This window comes from Eupeodes corollae, chromosome 2 (assembly GCF_945859685.1).
Source record: "Eupeodes corollae chromosome 2, idEupCoro1.1, whole genome shotgun sequence".
Taxonomy (NCBI): domain Eukaryota; kingdom Metazoa; phylum Arthropoda; class Insecta; order Diptera; family Syrphidae; genus Eupeodes; species Eupeodes corollae.
In genome coordinates, this window is record NC_079148.1 from 71908384 (window position 1) to 71929830 (window position 21447).

General features: G+C 33.6%; 1 protein-coding gene across 3 annotated transcripts in view; it reads right to left on the bottom strand.

Annotated features, from left to right (window-relative positions):
* LOC129947496 (high mobility group protein DSP1) overlaps window positions 1-21447 on the bottom strand; it is a 43534-nt gene continuing 22087 nt past the window's right edge. For 2 of the 3 annotated variants that reach the window (XM_056058076.1, XM_056058075.1), the window contains 4 exons: window positions 16027-16332; window positions 3599-3762; window positions 3311-3485; window positions 1-3190 (listed from right to left, as the gene is read on the bottom strand). In XM_056058076.1, the coding sequence (XP_055914051.1) occupies window positions 3008-3190; window positions 3311-3485; window positions 3599-3762; window positions 16027-16332 (828 nt within the window). In that variant the 3' untranslated portion in view covers window positions 1-3007. The remainder of the gene's footprint in view (window positions 3191-3310; window positions 3486-3598; window positions 3763-16026; window positions 16333-21447) is intronic. The other variant, XM_056058077.1, reaches the window with a different exon arrangement.

The window sequence follows — 21447 nt, forward strand, 5'->3', positions numbered from 1 at the left end:
AAAAAACAAACAGATTAAAATTAATGAATCTTTGTTCTTATATTAAAAAGAACATTTAAAAAAATACTGTTAACACTCTTTGTTTTTTGTTTCTTGAGATTTTGAATCTTTTGTTTTAAATGTATGTATTTGTAGTTCCCCCTGAATAATTTATTTGTATAACTATTTTTATTTTATTTAAAGGAACAGACAAGACTTTTCTGCTTTTTCTAATTTTTTTATTTTTTCTTTAAATGTATCGAGACGTGGCAGTTGATAACTTTACAGTTAATAATCATTTTATTCTTTCATATTTTCTATTGTTTTTGTAGTTGATGAACTTATTTTCTTCTTCTTTTGTTTTGTTTTTAAAGCCAAATGTTATGCTACAGTTTTCTCTTGTTTTACTTATTTTTTATTTTATATAAATAGGAATCTTTCGAGCCTGAAATTGTTTCTTTTGTATTTTTATTGCAAACAAATTTTTAAAATTTTATTTTGTTTGACATTTTTCAATTTAAATTGAAAATAAATACATTTTTATAAATAAATCCAAAGAAAAAGTAAAAAAAAAACTTTTAAGTTTTCTTTATTTTGTATTTAAACTGAAAAATATGAACCAAAATACTTTTATTTGATGGTAGACAGAAAGTCAAGGTAAATTACGTTGCTCTGGTTTTATTTCATAAGGCACCAAAGAAAATTCCTCTTTCCTGATTGGGTTCGTCTAGAAAGTTTGAAATTTGTTATAATTAAAACTTAAAAGTTTAAATTTTGAGATGGTTTCATAAGAAACATTTCGCTTTTGATGCATTTTTGAAGTAATCGTCGTAGCCGCTACAATTGAATGGCTCAAAATCTTATACTGACAAGAACCCAGTAAATGGTTAACGTAAAAATAATAATGTACGATATTTAGTTTTGGAGTATTTGGTGGATGCAAGCAAACGTGTTTTGCTTTATCGCGTTGATTTACGCGTTTGCGAAACAAATTCTTGTGTAATTCATAAATTTAACTTATTTCTACCAAATGTCAAATTTATGCCACACAATATTACTAGAAATGGGGCATAACTCCAAGTTTGGCATACCAACAATTTTAAGTACCTAATTGAATCGAAAGTTCAATTCACAAGTTGATGACCCTAATAGTTTTTTAGAGATCAATAACAATTTATAAAATAAGAATTATATATATGCTCAAGTCACTATATTTGATGCAGTGGTAGGTTTCAAAGTGTTTAACTGCTTTCAATCTGTTAAATGATGTAAAAGGGTGGTCTGATACAAGAAACTCTTAAAATACAAGACTATTTTTTCTTATATCCAAGTTTTTCTTATTAAAAAAGAAAAACTTCGGAATTATAAAAAAAATGTTTTAGTTTTGTTTCCCATGAGCGAATGAAATAAAATCGATTGAACTTAAAGACAACATTACAAGCTTTCTAAGCATAGAAAGAAAACATGTAAAATGTAAACGCAAGTGCTTTGTTTCTCCGTCGACAAGACTGATAGGGACTATGAAAAATGACGAATTTATATTTGTTGTGCCTTGGACAAAACCAGAAAATGCAACACATTTTAAATTAACTTCCGCTTTAAATTATAATTTAATTACAATCCAACTGATTAGTATTCAATATTTGAGATTAATGAACCATTGATGTTTTATTTAAAAAAAAAAAAATGATGACTTAAAAGTACGATTTATATTTTGCTTTTTTTTTTAAAGGAGCCTCACTCAGAATTCCAACTTATCACAATAAAAATAAAAAAAAGGCAAATGAGAATAAATTTTTGATAAAAAATAAACACTGCGTTAACTAAATAAATCTTTTTTGTTTTTGTATAAACACCATCGAATGTTTTGTTTTGAAATTTTGTGGAACAATAAGATGGTTACTGGGATTTCCTTTTTCTTTTTTTTTAACGTTCGGTTTGTTTCTTCTTTTTTGTTTTTAATTAATAGTTTGCATATCCCTAACTTTGAAAATCTTCTTACTTAAATTCAGTTATATTATTGTTTATTTTTTTTTTGTTTTTTTAAATTTACTTTTGTTACGTACAAAAAGACCACAACATTCACTGCTTGTCATCATACTTCACATATCATGTACATCATCTCACTTTATATTTATATTAAATACAATTTTTAGTTATAATTTCATTTTGCGAAAAGAATATTTTTGTTTTTAGTTCGAGTCGCCAGTGTAATTTTTGACTATTATTATTTATATATATATTTGTTAACTATGTACAAGTACTAAGAATTATGTAAGATCTTAATTGTTTATACTTATTTGCTCAATCTTATATAAATCATTTTTTTTGTTTTAATTATTATTATTTCTTGTTTTTTTTTTAAATTTTAATTTATTAGTTTTTGTGTTAGTTATTTACATATTTTCCGTTCTGTTACTTACTAGTTTTTGTTTGGGGTCTTTTGTTCTTTTCTTTTCTTAAAAAAAAAAATATGATTCTTCAAAACAAAATACGAATGTGCTCTTAAAAATTTGGAGAAAAAATGACCAATATAAGTTCCAACAAAATAAATTAAAAACATTTTATTGTGTTTCACTTGTTTTGTTTTTATTTTTTCATTTTTATTGATATCATGGGAGAAAGTGGATGTCAGTTTATTTTATGTATACTTTTTTTTTTTTAATATAAAAACTTAAATATCCAATTAAAGGTAAAAAAAGAAAATAATTCTTTAAACGTATTTTTGTTTTTGGAGAAAAAACTTACAAAAAATCGCTGATTTAACTTACAATCATATTATCGTACATTAGCATTGTTTTTTTTTTTGTTTGTTTTTTAATTGTATATAACTCTTAAATTATATATAAATTTAATTATTTTGTTTTTGTTTCATTTTACCAGCTTTATTATATTTTACAAAAAATATTGTTTGTTGGTTTCTTTCTTTTTTTTCTATTATTTCTTCAGTTTTTGTTTATTTTCTTTTTTAGTTTAATTATTATTTTATAATTATTATTTGTAATTTAATTTAATTACGAACTTAAGTCTACTGATTTTCATCGTCATCTCCGTCACCATCATCATCATCATGGTCGTCATGATGCTGTTGCTGCTGCTGTTGCTGTACGGCAGCAGCAAGTAACGCAGCTTTTTGCGCTGCCTGCGCTTGAGCAATCATTGACGGCGCCGATAATGGAATTTTCCCACTTTGTTTGTAATCTGTCATTTCCTATAAATAATATCAAAAATATATTTGATTAGCGTAAGTTAAAAGTTAATAAACAAAGTCGAAAAATTAAAAGAAACATCATGGGATGAAAGATTAAAATTACGAAATTAAATCTCTTACCCTTTCATAACGCGCTTTATCCTTTTCAGCCATTAATTCATATTTCTGTTTTGTCTCTGGCTCAACATCGGACCACTTTCTGCCTAATTCTTTGGCAATATCTCCCACGCCGTATTCAGGATTCAGAGCTTTAACTTTATTACGTTCATCATTGCAAAACCAAAAGAATGCCGATCTGTTAAAACAAAAATACACAAAATAATTAAAATACATTTTTTTTTTTTTCAAAATAAATTGAATTTGGTTCTTTATAAAAATTTTAAATACAAATTTTTTCTACGAACTCACAATGATCTTTTGGGTGCATTTGGATCCTTAATCTGTTTCCGTTTCTTTCCTCGTCCAACAACAACGCCCTTAGGAGGAACATAATTTTGCATTTCGAGGTCATATCTCTGCTTGTCTTTTTCGGCCATTTCATGGAATCGTTTTTTCTCCTTATCCACCATTGTCTGGAAATGTGGGAGTTTATATAAGTTATTTGTTGCTTTGGTTTATCCGTAGCAAGGAATAGCCTTGACGTTTTATTTTTTATTATTTTTTTTTTAAAGTTTGGTTCAAAAATATAGTTATAATTCCCCCTGGAAAAATTAGCTTAAATCAATAAGAATAATATTTGTTTATGCTAATTATTATTATGTAAAAATACTATTTCGATAGAATTTAAACAAAATTAGACTTAAATCAAAATTCCAAAGATTCAAGATGACATTTATAAGACTTTTCTTCAGCTAAGCTGAAATTGACTTCAAAATTGGAAAGATTCTCTTTCTTTATAATATTTTGAATTTATATTCGTACATAAGGAATAGGTGGACGTCTTACCAGACATATTTCGAATTTAAGGAATGGTTTTATCTCAAAACGAACGAAACCATCACTCAATTCCTCCTTCAATAAAGCTATACTAATATTAATAAAAGTTTAATTGAATTACCTAAGCAATCTCAAATTGAATGATGTAATTAATTGTTGTTGACCAACACAAAGAACCTTAATGAGTTATCAAAAAACCCTAAACATTTGTTGAAATGTAATTAGAAAAATAAAAACACAACCAGAGGAAAGGTTCATGGCAAGAACGAAGGATTTAATGTTAAGCTTCAGGTTCATGGTCTAAGCAAGAAGAAAGTAGGGGGCATGTGGCAAGCTAACATCAAAAACGAAAGTAAGTCAAATTTTGCAATTAAATAGAAAAAAAAAACCTTTTTTATATAAAAATTGAAGTTAAAAGAACTTTTTAAACCGCACGCACGTTCATTTTATGAACAATTGGAGATGGGAGAAAAACAAGGAGACATCTTTTGGTTATAAATTTTAAAGCTCCAAATATATCCAATTTATATTTGCTAAGTATGAGATGTGAGGTGAGGAGGTACAGTGAATAATTTGAGTATATGCAGTTTTACTTTTTTCTTTACAATTCAACAAACAGGGGGACGAGAGAAAGCGGCAATGTCTAGGGGGATATTTGCCACCACAGCATGCACGATGAGGCAGCTGAAAATCATTCCCCCCAACAACACACAGCAAAAGAAAAAGGGGTATAAGCGGAAATAAAGGAGGAAGAAGAATTCAACCAACCGAGGCACAAAATGACGACACGATGGCCCAGCTCAGCTCAGCACAGCAACACAAACGAGTTTTGGTTCTGCTCATGGGCTTCATCGTCGTCGTCGTCGTGGTCGTCGTCATTCGATTCAAACCAAAAGTAGTGGTGATGGTGGATGATGAACATGAAGGGTGCGGAGATTGATGATGTTGGCAAGGGGTAATTGCGAGTAGACCGGTTTAATTCCATACATCTTGCATTACAAACCATGTTTTATATATATGTACCAGCAGCAATACACATACATACCTACATAGTACATATATACGGTTAATATATATTTATGTGTATATATATATATGTATAATGATTGGAAGTGATTGTAGGACAGGCAGGGTAGGGTAGTTCTTTGCAGCGCGGGTTGTTTAAGAGGAGTTCTTTAATCTTTGCCAGCAGCTGAAATCGAATCGAGTGACTAAAAACTCAAGCGACAAAACAGAAAAAATTGTATTAAGTTGTGCTCTGCTTGAATGTCATATAGATGGCGCTTTACAATCAGTCACATTAATGTACAACTAGCCAGAGGGTGCGCTTTTACACCGAATAGTGGCTGCTTTCGGCATTGCTGGAAAAATTATGGAATTAACGTTTTGAGTGGGGCAAGGTCGAACATCTTTTCATGGAATGAGGAATAAATATATGTACATAATCTACACACAACATACATTATAATCTTTTAAGTTTGTCTGAAAGGTAGCAGATCCTATATGTATCTATTTGTAACAGCTTTTTTATTGGAAGGAAATATCAATACCGTAATAAAAACAACAATACAAATCTGAAAAGTTATCTTTTTTACTCTGTGAATAAAAAGGTGATTTATACCAATCAAATAAGCTTAAGTTTTCTAATCTCTTTGACACTTTTTTCAATCAAGTGATTTTCACTTTGTATAATGAAGATTCCGAAATCAATTTAAGAAAAAACAATCGATTACAAAAGCCTAAGGACAGATAAAACATTACTGTTGCCCATGTTCTGCATTTCACTTATTGTGAATAAACTTTGCAAAAGTGAATTTGGGTGTTCCACAATTCGTTATCGTGAATTGGATTTTCGAACATGCAAATAGATGTTCTGTCGCCCATGTTCTGAATTTCGATCCAGAGTGAGTTGAAATCATTTTTCAATTTCACGTGAAATGAAATTGAATGTTCTTCAATTCGATCGATTTCTAAAACTTCGAAATTACTTCGAACTGTCAGAACTAAAGCATCATCTATTTTTAGTTTGTTTCTGGAGTATGTAAATTTTTTTTCTTTTTTGAAGATGGATCCAATATCATTTGCAATTTTAAGTGAAAAAAGGAAGATGAATTCAAGAGAAAAAATAAGAAAACGAATTTTGCCGGACAAATCAAATATATTGGATTTACCTGACACAATGTAAGTGTGTGAAAATTTCCTCTTCTAAGCTTTCATTATATTTTAGATTAAGAAAAAGACGGTTTTTAATATGTTCTAAGGGAAATAGTTACCTTTTTTAATACCTCCATAAATTACTTCTTTTAAAAAAATTGCTGCAACCCTCCGATCCCTAGCGGAAGGATGCTATCAAAGATCAATTCACAGAAATAAAAAATGTGATTTGAATGCGTTAAAAAAATGGAACAAACCGAACATCCACGCCCATGTTCCGATTCCTAGCAGAAGGAAGCTTTCAAAGATCAATTCACATAATTAAAAAATGTGATTTGAATGCGTTCGAAAAATGGAAAAAAGCGAAATACAGAACATCCATTTGCATGTTCGAAAATCCAATACCGAAATGTGGAACACCCAAATTCACTTTCGAAAAGTGTATTCACAAGAAGTGAAATGCAGAACATGGGCATGTATTTCGGTTTGTTCCATTTTTCGAACGCATTCAAATCACTTTTTTTAATTATGTGAATTGATCTTTGAAAGCTTCCTTCTGCTAGGAATCGGAGGGTTGCAGAAAGTTTTAAATTGAAGAAGGTATTATAAAAGGTTCTATTTCCCTTAGAACATATAAAAAAGCGTCTTTGCTTAATCTAAAATCACTTAATTTATCAGAACAATTCTAAATAATTTTCACACACGTAAAATGTGTCAGCAAATCCAATATATTTTTTTCTTTCTTTGTTTATCTCTTGAATTCTTCTTCCTTTTTTCACTTAAAATTGATAATAATATTGCATCCATCTTCAAAACAGCAAACATTTTACTTCAGAAACAAAATAAAAATGTATGATTCTTCAGTTCTGACAGTTCGAAGCAATTTCGAAGTTTTCGAATTCGATCGAATTGAAGAACATGCAATTTCATTTCACGTGAAATTGAAAAGTGATTTCAATTCACTTTCGATCGAAATTTGGAACATGGGCGTATATCTACTTATTAAAAAAAAAACAATTAATTTTGCTCAATTTTGCATCACACTCAATGGAATAACGACTAAAAATGCTTAAAATTTAACAACACATAAATTTAAAAAATACCATTAACACCTGTAATGAAAACTGACATTTTCCGATACCTCAGTTAAAAAGTAGACATAATAGTAAATTTACATTGCATCTGGATTTCTACATTTCTTCTTTGTCAATGAAATACATACCTACAGTGGCTCACAGCTTATTTGACCCATCTCTTATTAATACATTCAACTGATTATACTTCCTAAACAATAAAATTTATTAAAAAGTAAAGGGTGTCCCAAAATTAACGCAAGATTTGAATTAAATAGAAAACGCCGTTTTTAGTCTTAATTATATTGACTCGTAAAGTACATAGTATAGGGTTATGTATGGAATAACACATCGGACAAATGGCCTCCACGGCTTTTGCAAGCACATGCGCACTCTTTTGTTGAAATTTTCCATGACCATTCTGCATAAATGTGGCTGAATTTCGTTGATGCAGCGTTGAATCTCTTCCTTTAATGCACGGGTGGTTGTGGGCTTGTTGATATAGACTTGTGATTTCAAATAACCCCATAAAAAGAAGTCTAATGGTGTTAAATCACACGATCTAGGAGGCCAATTTTGATCACCGAAACAAGAGAGTACACGACCTGGAAATGTCTCATGCAGTAATTGAATTGTTTCACGGGCTGTATAAAAATGTGGCGCCGTCTTGTTGAAACCACATATTGGACACATCAATATCATCCAATTTTGGCAGAAAGAACTGTGAAATCATGTCGCGATATCGAGCACCAGTAACAGTCACTGCTTGACCAGCATCATTTTCAAAAAAAATATGGCCCAATTATGCCTCCAGCCCAAAATCCACACCATACAGTCACGCGTTTTGGATGCATTTGTTTTTCGACAAATGCGGCAATTTTGGCGATTGACAAAGCCATCAAGATGAAAATGTGCTTCATCGCTTAGAATGATTTTGCTCGAAAAATCAGGGTCCATTTGTTGACGTTCAATAATCCATTCAACGAACTCTCTTCTCTGTCCATGGTCATTAGGCTTCAATTGTTGTGTTAATTGAATTTTGTAAGCATGAAGACACAGATCTTTGGTGAGTATACGCTGTAGAGGTTCTTGAAATTTGCAATTCTTGTCCACGACGCGACGTCGAATTGGAGGTTCCTGGATTGTCAGCAACACTCTCACGCACTGCTTCGACATTCACATTTGAACGGCTTGTTTTTGGACGACCAGTGTGTTTGGCGTCTCCAACGGATCCAGTCTCCATGAATTTTTCAATTAATCTCTTCCCAGTTGACGAAATTAAAACACTATTCCGACCATATTTTGTATGAAATGTTCGAACTGCAGCCGCCAAGCTTTCACTAGTTTTGAAATATTCTTTAATAATGAAAACACGTTGTTCTATCGTGTAACGCTCCATTTTTAATAACCCTATACTGTTTGCCAACACTTCACTCCACTGTGTTTAAGGAGCAACTGCTCAATCAAAAACATGGGAATATCGGTTTGTCAATATTCCATACGACACGGTCAAGGCCATACTCAACCGTTTTGTTTTTGAAAACCGTGTGGAAAATAAGGGAAGAAATGCTTCGAAAAAAATATTTACTGCGTCAGATGAAAGATACATTGTGCGCAAAGTGAAGCTAAACCCCAAGTTATCGGCACCAAAACTGACTAATGAGTTGGAAAACGAGCTCGGAAAGACTTGCTCTCCCGAAACCATAAGACGCATTTTGAGGAATAACGAGTTTAATGGAAGAGTTGGTCGAAAAAAGCCTTTCATTAACAAAAAAAACCGAGATAGTCGTATAAGGTTCCCAAAAGAACACATTAAAAAGGATGCTAACTTTTGGGACCACGTTATATTTGCGGACGAGTCAAAGTTCAACATTTTCGGATCCGACGGGCGATCTTATGTCTGGAGCAAACCAAATACAGAGCACCAGGACAAAAATCTCAGAGCAACTGTCAAGCATGGAGGTGGGCATGTCATGGTTTGGGCAGCCGGAGTTCATTGAGATTAAATGGTTTACCTCAATATCCTCAAAAAAAAATGTGCTCAATTGGGCATAAGACGCTCGTTTCGGTTTTATCAAGACAACGACCCGAAACATACTTCAGGAATTGTCCAAACATGGCTGATTTATAATTGTCCCCACGTCATAAAACCCCCAGCACAGTCTCTGGATTTGAATGTTATAGAAAACCTGTGGTCCATTTTGGATACAAACATTCGAAAACAACACATTTCAAACAAAAATTACCTCAAAACTGCATTGACTGAAGAATGGGCAAGAATCACTCCAGAAACAACAAACAAATTGGTGGCTTCTTATCGAAATCAAATCAAATTAATTTTTTTTTTAAATTAGCATGTGCCTTTTACGAAAACCCACAAAATACTTATTGCTTCAAAAACGGAACCAAATCTAGTAAAAAATTTGTTAGTAAGATTGAAAATTGTATTAATTTGAAAAACATAAAATATAATTTTCAAATCTTTTCAAAATAAGCTCTCAGCAGCTCATAAATTTACTGTGTTATTGAACTAAAATTTCCTACGATCCATTAGAATAGATCTTAATAATAAAAAAAGTCTTAGTTAATCAGACTAATGCCAATAGAGCAGTTAAATTTTGTGTAACTATTGAAAACCATCTGTGTTTGAAATTGATACCATAAGTTTACGTGAGTCCAGCCCATCAAATAAGTTAAGTGAATTCAAATGAGTACGAACAAAAAACTTAACTTAACAAAACAATGACATGGCATAAGACAATTATTTGTCACTTTTTAAAAGAACGAATAGGTGGCTAGGTGGACATTGCAGACACTTTTGAATTGTTGTTGGACATAAGCGATTCAACGATCTCAAGCATAAGCTTCTAACTCTTTCAAAAATAATTTCACACCCATTTCTCTATAAACCCCCCAAGTTCTCTCTCAAGGTCCCACCACTTTCATCCATATTAATTTCCCAACAGCAAGAGCCAGAGCCTGTAGTAGCGAGGAGTTAGCGCAGTGTCGTATTCGTTTGTGTTTATACAATACATACACCTTCTTCCCACAAACACACACTGAAACTTAACCCTGGGGCACCACCATTCTCCAAACACAACCAACGTACGTCCTCCTCGTAGCGCTGCCACCACCGCCACCATCACCATCACCGCCCAAAATGTTCAGCCCGCTTTTAATAAGTTTAGCTCGTTCTATCACTTTGTCGTCCCCCTTGCCGTTTCCATTTCTATCGTCATCAACGTTTCACTCTGCTCCTCCGCTACTCTGGTGTACCAATCGACGTCATCCATGTTGGATAAATTGCTCGTTTCCCCCTTTCAGCTCTTTGCCTTTGCCCACTAGCAAACAATTTCCCATCAACCATCTTCGTTGCTGTTATGCTTCTCCCACCCTTCGCTCTTTCATTTTCAGACTTCCCCCTCTACTTCGTTTACCTCTCTTCTTCCTCCTCTTCTTTTTCTTCTTCTACCCCCCTTTTACGGCGTCCATACATAGCTCGTTTCAACTCATTTCAACCTAGGATGGAAAATAATGTATTTTAAAGCTCGCGCGCCGCGCAAATGTTCTCCATTGATTTTTTTTAAAGGGAAGCACGAGCAGAGGCTGCTCCGGCTACGGCTCCCACTCTCCCCCATCACTGTTCTCAGTGCCACTCCAGCAACAACAACACACAACAATAAGGGAGGGAATGAGGATTAGCAAAACTGAAAATGGGGTGAGCGCTGACGCGCTGCTGCTAGGCTGGAGCTAAGGAGGGTTGCTTGGTTGGTTAGTTTCATTTTGTTGGCTGGTGGTTGAATGAAGCACATTAAGTCCTCGGTAGGTCCGAGTAAGGGTGCGGCAGAGGCAGTGGCATCGGAAACGACGGCAACGTCGTCGTGCGTACGTGGTGATTGCCTTTACTTACCACCTCTTGACTACAGTAGCACCCATAGAACAATCTTCTGCTACCCTCAAACCACTAAACATTGGTTTTCCCTTTGCTCTTTGCTGCTAAATTTCTCTTGCATACGTGAGCCAAGTGCACTCAATTCCAGCCCCAAGCCCCAAGTAACCATCATCGCTGTCATCGTCGTCGTTCTTGTTGTTGTTGTTGGTCGCTCTCTATCTTTTTCAATGACATTAAACTTTTTTTTTATTATTTATTTATTCCTCTCCTCCTCCTCTCAAGGGTTTCTTTTTATCCTTGCTGCCAATTTCTACCAAATACACTAAGCATTTGTTTATTCGAGTTATGAAAAACAAAAAAAAAAAAGTGTTCCGAGTTTGCTTTTTTGTTGAGTATGTTTTTATAAGTTTCATTCATAATTTCTCACAGCAACCGAAGTTTGACGAGACATCCACCAGAACGAGGCACAAGGACACGTTCAGAATTATTCTTCGTGTGAAAATGAAAAAATGTAACAATTTTTCATTTTACATTTACACAATTCCCACCTTTTTTTGCGCAGTTTTTGTTTGTATTTTGCTTTGCGGGTTGATCGATTCAATAGATTCTTCTTACCAGAGGAAGAGGTGTAATAAAAAAATAAACAGAGATTGCATTTAACTCCAAGAGAACACTATTCATGTAAGTTAATAAGCAATGGCATAAATCGATAAGGACATTTGAAGATTGGAAGAAATTTTGTATTATGATCTTTTTTAGATTCAATTTTCTCTGAGAAAGGAACTTAAAATGTGGAAATGAAAAATTTCATTTTCTATCCCAAAATTTAAATTGATATATTCGTTTCATATTGTCAATAATTGTAATTGTAAAAATTACAATGTCTTATATTGGCATAATTGTTGTTTTGTCAAGTTATAGATGTCGTCTGGGCAACAATAGCTTACATAGGTTTTTTTGTGGTTTTAAAAGATTTTAAGTGGGTGCTAAAAGTCATTTAACATCTTACGTAATTCCTTTGTAATAAGCCCAAAAACTCTTCAAATATGTCAAAACAAGCTTAATTTCTCAATTTATTTAGAGATTTAAATATCTTTTACTCTCATTACCTTTTACTTGTCATATTTCTTAACCTGAGTATGAAACATTTACCGTGTTACTTTAAAATTAAAACTCGTTAACTTAAAAAAAAGCCTTTGCTTACAAATCGTGTATAGACTGATTGTAGACTATGATTAAAGTTTTGCTCTACTGATATAATTACACTGGTGGACAGAATTATACTTTTTCTAGTCGGCATAAGTATTTTGACGAAATAAAAATCGTGCATTTTTCAGTTTAACTTTTTTAATGGCTTTATAAAGAATTTTTGTTTATTTTGTTTCCTTTTTATATATAACTCCTTTGGCTTCGATAACTCGGTACTGAATCCACTAAATTTTGAAGAATATCTGGAGATATCTCGAAGTTACCTCAGCAATTGTCTCCTCTCTGCTTTTATTTAAAGAAACTGTTCTTTTGAGAATGAATGATTCGCCAATAAGCATATCCCCGGATGGAAGGCATTATCATTTAGGGTACTAATATATTGGCTTTTGTTCATAGAGTCCGTGATAGGAACCAAGTCACCCAGTACATTATAAGCAACACATCCCCAGAACATGACAGAGCCTCCACTGTGGCTCACTCTTCGACAAACGGGCCTTTTTTTTGCCTTACGACCTTTGGCAATAGCTTCTTTGAGTATAACTCATCTGTCCATAGAACGCCTTTGGCTTGTGCAGATGTTTCTTTGCGAAGGCCAGTCTTTTAAATTTGTTTACCTCTGATATGTACGGTACGTCCTTAACTTTGTCTTGAAATCTCCTTCTTTTAAACGTCGTCGGACAGTACGCTCACTGATTGGATTCTTGGCCGTCAAATTCCATTTATCTGCAGCAGATTGAGGCTTTACAAAAATATTTTTTTTAAATTCCCGTAAAAGGATTCGGTCTTCAGTGGGCGTTGTTTTGCGCCTAGCACCTGATCTTCTTACGTAGTACCCGTGGCATGATGGTTAGTGCGTTGGACTGTCATGCAAGGGGTCTTGGGTACAATCCCTGCCTGTGCCACCTTAATTTAAAAAAATAATTTTCGCGGGTACTGCCTCTTGCGAGGAATTGACAAATCCTTCAAGAGTAATTCTTGTCATGAAAAAGTGCTTTCTCAAATTAGCCGTTCGAATTCGGCCTTAAATTGTAGGTCCCTTCCATTCCTGACTCGCACACAGGAATGGTTGCGAGTTGTAAGTCACTAGGCCCTGGTTCACAACGGACTGTTGCGCCACCCAATTTATTTACCTGATCTTCTTAAGTTTCTTATGTCATTATGCTTTTTAAACTTATTAATTTGATAGTGAACAGTTTGACGTGACACATTAAACTTGCAATGTTTTTACTGCCATTCCAGCGTTAAACTTTGCTCCAATGGAAGATCTGATAACCAAACTCAACTCAACCATGGTTTTAAATAACTTTTGATCAGAATTTATTTTTTTTATTAACGTTTCACTTCAAATAAAGTTAAATATTGCATAAGTTGCTTGGTTTTTACGTGCAAAGTGTAAAAACAGGTACACAAGATTCGGTCAAAATACTTATGCCACACAAAAATTCGTTGTTTACATGCATTTTTATGAGCAAAAAGAGAATGCAAAATGTAAAAAATACAAAATTTGGCAGGCATAGAACTAAAAACATATTCTTTGTTTTGCACATTATTTTTTCGCCGTTATTTAACGATAATTAGCAAAGTCTAGGTTCAATAGTCAGTCAAAATATTTATGCCAACTACTGTAAATGCGTTCACGTGAATAGAAGAATACGGCGCAGTATTACCGACGTTACCGACACACAGATTCACTTCGAATGAATAGCAGAATAGGGTGTCCCAAAATTAACGCAAGATTTGAATTTGCCGCCATTTGTGCAGTGAAGTGTTGGCAACCCTGAAAAAAGCAATTTGACAGCTAACAGTATAGGGTTATTAAAAATGGAGCGTTACACGATAGAACAACGTGACTTCATTATTAAAGAATATTTCAAAAATAGTGAAAGCTTGGCGGCTGCAGTTCGAAAATTTCATACATAATATGGTCGGAATAGTGTTTTAACTTCGTCAACTGTGAAGAGATTAATTGAAAAATTCATGGAGACTGGATCTGTTGGAGACGCCAAAAACACACTGGTCGTCCAAAAACAATCCGTTCAAATGTGAATGTCGAAGCAGTGAGTGAGAGTGTTGCTGACAATCAAGGAACCTGAATTCGACGTCGTGGACAAGAATTGCAAATTTCAAGAACGTCTCTACAACGTATACTCACCAAAGATCTGTGTCTTCATGCTTCCAAAATTCAATTAACACAACAAGCCTAATGACCATGGACAGAGAAGAGAGTTCGTTGAATGGATTATTGAACATCAACAAATGGACCCTAATTTTTCGAGCAAAATCATCCTAAGCGATGAAGCACATTTTCATATTGATGGCTTTGTCAATCGCCAAAATTCGGGTTCGGAGAACCCACATGTGATTGTCGAAAAACAAATGCATCCACAACGAGTGACTGTATGGTGTGGATTTTGGGCTGGAGGCATAATTGGGCTATATTTTTTTGAAAATGATGCTGGTCAAGCAGTGACTGTTACTGGTGCTCGATATCGCGACATGATTACACAGTTCTTTCTGCCAAAATTGGATGATATTGATGTCTCCAATATGTGGTTTCAACAAGACGGTGCCACATGTCATACAGCCCGTGAAACAATTCAATTACTGCATGAGACATTTCCAGGTCGTGTACTCTCTCGTTTCGGTGATCAAAATTGGCCTCCTAGATCGTGTGATTTCATTAGACTTCTTTTTATGGGGTTATTTGAAATCACAAGTCTATGTCAACAGGCCCACAACCACCCGTGCATTAAAGGAGGAGATTCAACGCTGCATCAACGAGATTCAGCCACATTTATGCAGAATGGTCATAGAAAATTTCAACAAAAGAGTGCGCATGTGCATGCAAAGCCGTGGAGGCCATTTGTCCGATGTGTTATTCCATACGTAACCCTATCCTATGTACTTTACGAGTCAATAAAAATATAACTATCAGAAGACTAAAAACGGCGTTTTCTATTTAATTTAAATCTTGCGTTAATTTTGGGACACCCTTTAGAATTGTTTTCAAAAAACATATTAAATACAGGAGCAATAATTATTTTCAAACCGGTTTGCATTTTTGTGTTGAAAACCATTTAGCATTTCTTTTACATTTTAGTTAGAAGGTGAGATCTAACAACTTATGAAAATTTTTCCAATATTATAAGAAATACTATGAATAATTTGAACTGAATATTGAAGAAAAATTTGGAAAACCATCACAGGTTATATTAAAAAAGAAAAAGCCTTATAGGCCTTGAAAACCTGAGGTGACACATTCATTTTAATGTCGGATTTGAATAAAGGCCAACAAAAACACATTGTAAAAGTGAAATTTAATTGCCAGGAAGTAAATCTTGTCGACCAGTGTTATTTCTCTAAAGGAATCTAGAATTTGACGAGTCAGAAGCGATAGTGTAAAAGGAAGTTCTTCGTAGTCTTGAAAAATCTTTTTGAGTTATTTCAAACACTTACTTAAATATAATGGAATACATGTTTTTATGTATATTTAATTTAGTTTTAAGAAATTTCCCACACCCAAATAAAAATAAAATCATATGTAAATAAAGTCCAACAAGAAAATGACTCACCTTCCACCTTTCAGCGCACTTTCTTGAAAATTCGGCAAATATAACTGTCTCATCGGGATGTTTCTTCTTGTGTTCTTCTCTGCATGTTTGTACAAAATACGCGTACGCAGTCATTCGGCCTCGAGGTTTTGCGTCCGCTTTGCCACGAATCATTGTGCTGTGTTGTTTCTGTAATTGAATTTGATGTTGTTGTGGTTGAAGAGTTGGTTGTGATTGATTATTGTTTTCGCTATTTATTTGTTCTTGTAGCGTTGTTGTTGTTGTTGTTGCCGTTGTCGTTGTCGACGACTTCGTTTGTTGCTGATTCTGTGTATTTTTTTTTTAATAATTCAATAAACAAAACAAGAAAAGAGTTTTTTTTTTCTTTTAGAAGACATCTTCATTACATTTTTGTCCTTTATAAACAAAACAATTTTGATTACGTTTGGCATTGTTGTTAAACTTGATCCAACAATAAAACAAAAAAAATAGAAACAATTGACAACTAATCTTTGTAAACACATGAACCGGAAATGGAAATGATTAAATTCATGAAGCGATAAAAACTTGTGGTTTATTTTTTGAATGATATATAATGGTGCTTTTAAGATTTTGTCCACATTAAAACAGTTTGAATGGAATTACAGTGTAACATTTAAGAACAAACAATGTAATTTTAGATGCAATGTCAAACTCTTTATCTCTCTTCTCTCGTTATAGAATATTGATTAGTTTCACACAACAACAACACGAATGCAACAAGAATAAATAAACAATGAATTAAATGTAAAAATTTACATACATATGAATATATAAACAAAAAAAAGACTTAATATATTTTTAATTATTACATAAAAGTTATAAGATAAACAGGAAAAACATATATTATTTAAAATGGTGAAATGAATTCAGAAATGCACAATGAACACATTTAAAAAGAAAGGTTGTAAATGAAAGCTTGGTTTGATCAATCATATTTTTAGCTTCTTTGTTTTTATCTAATTATGTCGAATCGAAGATAAATACTTAATGTATGGTAAAATAATACACAACCTTTTCCCACAGAGATCCTTAAAAATCTATTTTTGAAATTTCATGATTCCCCCCGCAATCTTAAAAATAATATAATCATCCCTAATACAATTTTGTCACATTTTTTGCCAAAACTGTGAAAATAGATTTGCATGGATTCAAAAATTGAATTATTTGCCTTCACAAAATTCAAATGAATATCAACACAAAAAACTAACTCCCATCAGAAAAACATATCGCAAGATTCGTACCGTCTTACAAAACAATTAAGATTTTTTTTTTTATAATTAGCAAACACTAAAAGGGTTTTTTATACCTTTAATATGCCAAAGACACAGTGTGAGCATTAGGAAAAGAGGAAAGGGTTGGATAGGAGGTGTCGGTGTACATTGGTTTTAAATTTCTGAACATTGCAATGACAGGGAAAGATAGAGCGTGGCAAGGCGTTCCACATTTGCGTAGTACGGCTAAAAAAAGAATCTCTGTACTTCATAGTACGGCCGAAGTTGGGCTCAATGGTAAACTGATGGGCACTCCTAGAAGCGCGGGTATTACGGTTAAATTGTTTAAGGGGAGGAATGCAACTGGCTATTTCACTAGAGCATAGTCTGTTAAAATAACGGTAAAAAAAGGTGAGGCAAGAAACCTTGCGTCGATGTTCGAGTGATGTAAACGAGTTGGTGTTGTTAATGTCACCAATCATTTAAAAGCTCTTTTTTGAATACTGTCCAAGAGGCTTAAATAAGTTACTGGAGCACCAGCCCAGAGATGAGAGTTATATTCAAGTTTCGGACGTATATAGGTTTTGTAGATTGTAGCCAGATCAGACAGAGAGACAAATTTCTTGCAACGTCTCAAAAAACCTAGACATCTTGCGGAATTTTTGGCAACATCGCGTATGTGATCGCTCCACAAAAGGTGGTTGCTGATGCACATTCCGAGGATGTCAAGATTTTCCGTTTCGTTGATGCAAGTGCCACTCATAGATAGTGGCAAAGACGGTTTATCTCGCTTTAACGATGCTAGACAGCATTGCGTTTTCGAAGCATTAAATTCCACACGATTTTTTATTCGCCATTGTACAATGCTGTGTAGGTCGGAATTTAATGAGCTAATCATATTTTGCCTTTGCAGTTCCACATCCGAAGAAGAGGGATGTGAGTCTGAAAACGAATATGAAAAGCGAAGAGTACTATAGTCAGCGAAACAATGTATTGGATTAGAAGTAGCAGACAGGAGATCATTTATAAAAATGAGGAAGAGGGTCGGAGACAAAACGGAGCCCTGGGGCACTCCAGCGTTTATTTTATGAGTTTCAGACTTGAATCCGTCCAAAACAACTTGTATTGAACGGTTCGAAAGAAAATTTCTAATCCAACGAAGAAGAGATTCCTTGATACCGAAAGCACGCATTTTCGATAAGACTTTATTAAATGCCTTTGAAATATCAAGTGCAATAATCTTACTTTCTCCAAAACGATGTAAAGATCTGTTCCACTGTTCGGTGAGATGAACCATGAGATCACCAGTGGACCTATTGCTACGAAAGGCGTATTGCCGACCATTAAGAAGCTTCCGTTCCTCAAGATATTTCTTAAGCTGATGATTAATCAGCGTTTCCATGACCTTAGAAAAAAGGGACGTTAGTGCTATCGGTCGGTAATTTGTGGAAGAAGAAGATTCGCCTTTTTTGGAATTGGCTGAACAAATGCAATTTTCCAACTACTCGGAACGAGCCCAGAAGAACAGGATAGATGGAAAAACTTACGCAGTGGTTTTGCTAGGGTGGAAGAACACCTCTTCCGAATAATAGCGGGGATACCATCTGTGCCAGCGGATTTATGAATGTTGAGATCTTTAAGAACTCTCGCCAGAGTTCGAGTACGAAAAAAGATGGGTCCCATAGAATCATTTACGCGTTCAAGAACTGGGGGTCATGACACTATCTGGTAAGGTGGAATTTTCGGCGAACTGCCTTGCAATCACAATAAAACGAATACACAAACAATTTATTTATGACGTTTTACTGCTTTTCTTTGCTCTTGTTTTTGAGAAAAGCACAAATTCGAACCAGACTAACCACTTTTCTACATTTAAATGTTTTTTTTTTTAGTGGAAAAATGTTGGAAAAGATAACATCTTCTCTGTAATGGCATTTTCAATACTAATAGGTTCGGTTGAAATGGCTGAGTGGAAGTAGGACGCTAGCTAGTATTTGGCTCATTATGATACCAAACCTTCCGATTAATGATACAAATTAAGAAACGTGAAAAACGTATTATGTTAAGTGTGTTTGAGATCGTTATAGTAGAAGAAGAGCAAGGCATGCAATGAGGAGGTGATGAACAGTTTTTTCCTCTTTCTCGGGCATACAGCTTCAAGTTATTTGATAATAGAAATCTCGTAGGTGAGAAATTCTATTTATATTTTATGTTACTTATGTAAATCTCAATTTTGGGCGAACTGTCATGTATAGAGATTCTTTCATAAATCGGACACCGAGAATGTGGAATGCTTTGGCCAACTATGTTTTTCCCTCCCATTTTGATGTTCAGAACTTTAAGACCAATGTGCACCGGTATCTCCTTTTAAATTCTTCCCTATTTTCCTAACGCTCGCACTGTGTTTAAATATAAACGTATAAAGGGTACTAATAACCCCTTGAGTGCTTGTAAATTATAGAAAACAAAATCTGAGGTCGAATCGTTTGATTGTCACATTTTGCTTTGCAAGAAGATTGAACTCAATTCTATTCAAGATAAAACAATTTTTTTAACAAGAATTGTCCCAAAAATGGTTTATATGGTGAATTTTTGAAGTGTTTTAAATAATATATAGAAATAGAAGTACCAAATTACCTGCTATTATCCTAATAATCCTACTTTTTCTTTATTACTGCTTTTGAATGAAAATTCCTATGTGTCAAGTAAAAGATTCCACACCTGATTGACGAAAATTCGTAGAGATCTTGGATGTATCTTAGTATAGTATTATATTCCAACTTACAAAATATATATAATTTAAACTTAGCAGTACTAGATTTTTTGAAGTTCCTAAAGGAACAGATCAATTATTAATAGATTTGTTTACTTCACGCTAAGAAGTACCACATTTGTATCGTAGTTTTTAAGGAAACTACAAAAAAAACTTACAGAGCGGAAAATAAAAATATTTAAAGTGAACTTATCACAGATCCCGTCGGAAAAAGTCGTCCTACAAATGGCAGACAAAAATATCATGTTTCTAGTTATAACTTGGATACATCAATTTGTTGCAAGTAGGGCTAATATCTCTTCATTACTTATGCTTTAAACTAAAACACAGGTTAATGAAAATAAAAAAGTTGTAGGTATCAATAAAAACAACACCGTTAATCAAAATATATTCTTTTAAATTTAAAATAAATATGTAACATATTATATACTATACCAAAACCTATTTCGAAAGTCTTACAAGACACAAGTACCTGCAAGTTATTGCAATCAGCATTCGTTATTTTTAACCTGTCTAAAACTTCAACAAAAAAAAACAAGCTTAATTACAAATTTTAATTGCATAGAGCAGAACATATACCTGGAAGTACATATCTATCAATTATTTAGGAGCCGTATCGTCTTGGCTGTTTATAAAACCATCCATAGCTAATACAATTTATTTACTACATACATAGAGGTATGTTTCTACTCAAAGATGCAACTGTTTTCCCGCCAAAATCAAAGACGCTACATTTCTTTGTTTTAGTCGTTATTTTCTCATATATTCATGTTCGCTCGCGTGTTCGATTTATTCTGTTTCTTTTTTTCTGTTTTTGTATTTATTATTATTATTCATCTTATACTGTATTGTGTGTGAACATTATTATAGGTATACACAATCTACACCCGTCATTCATTCATCCGTTCATTCAGAACCATAGCCATAGCACCAAACGTTATAGATAGATACGATACATAATTTCAATATTTACAAAATACACTTCGTCCGGCAACCCGAAAACAAAATCATCACATATACTTCAGTGTAGGGTAGCGTATTATAACAATGCCATCAGCATGAGTCTTCTTTTTCTACTTGCTTATAATAATAAAAAAAAAAAATATATACATTTATGTATAACGAATAACACAAAAACACACATAAAAACCTTAAGCCGGCGCGCGTAGTGTCATTGCATACCTAAGACCTAACAACGTTAAAACTTATTAATCAGTCCGAAAAGTGTTATTCGTTTATCTGCGAACCTGAGCAAGCACTCTCGCAGACGACAACGACGTTGATTGCACACTCCACACCACACAACCTTACTTGACCGTCCATTTTAATACACCCGGCAAAGGTGGGAGCGAGGAGAAGAAATGTACGTTCTCAGGAAAATAATATACAGCAAAAATTTATTAAGAAAAAAAAAAA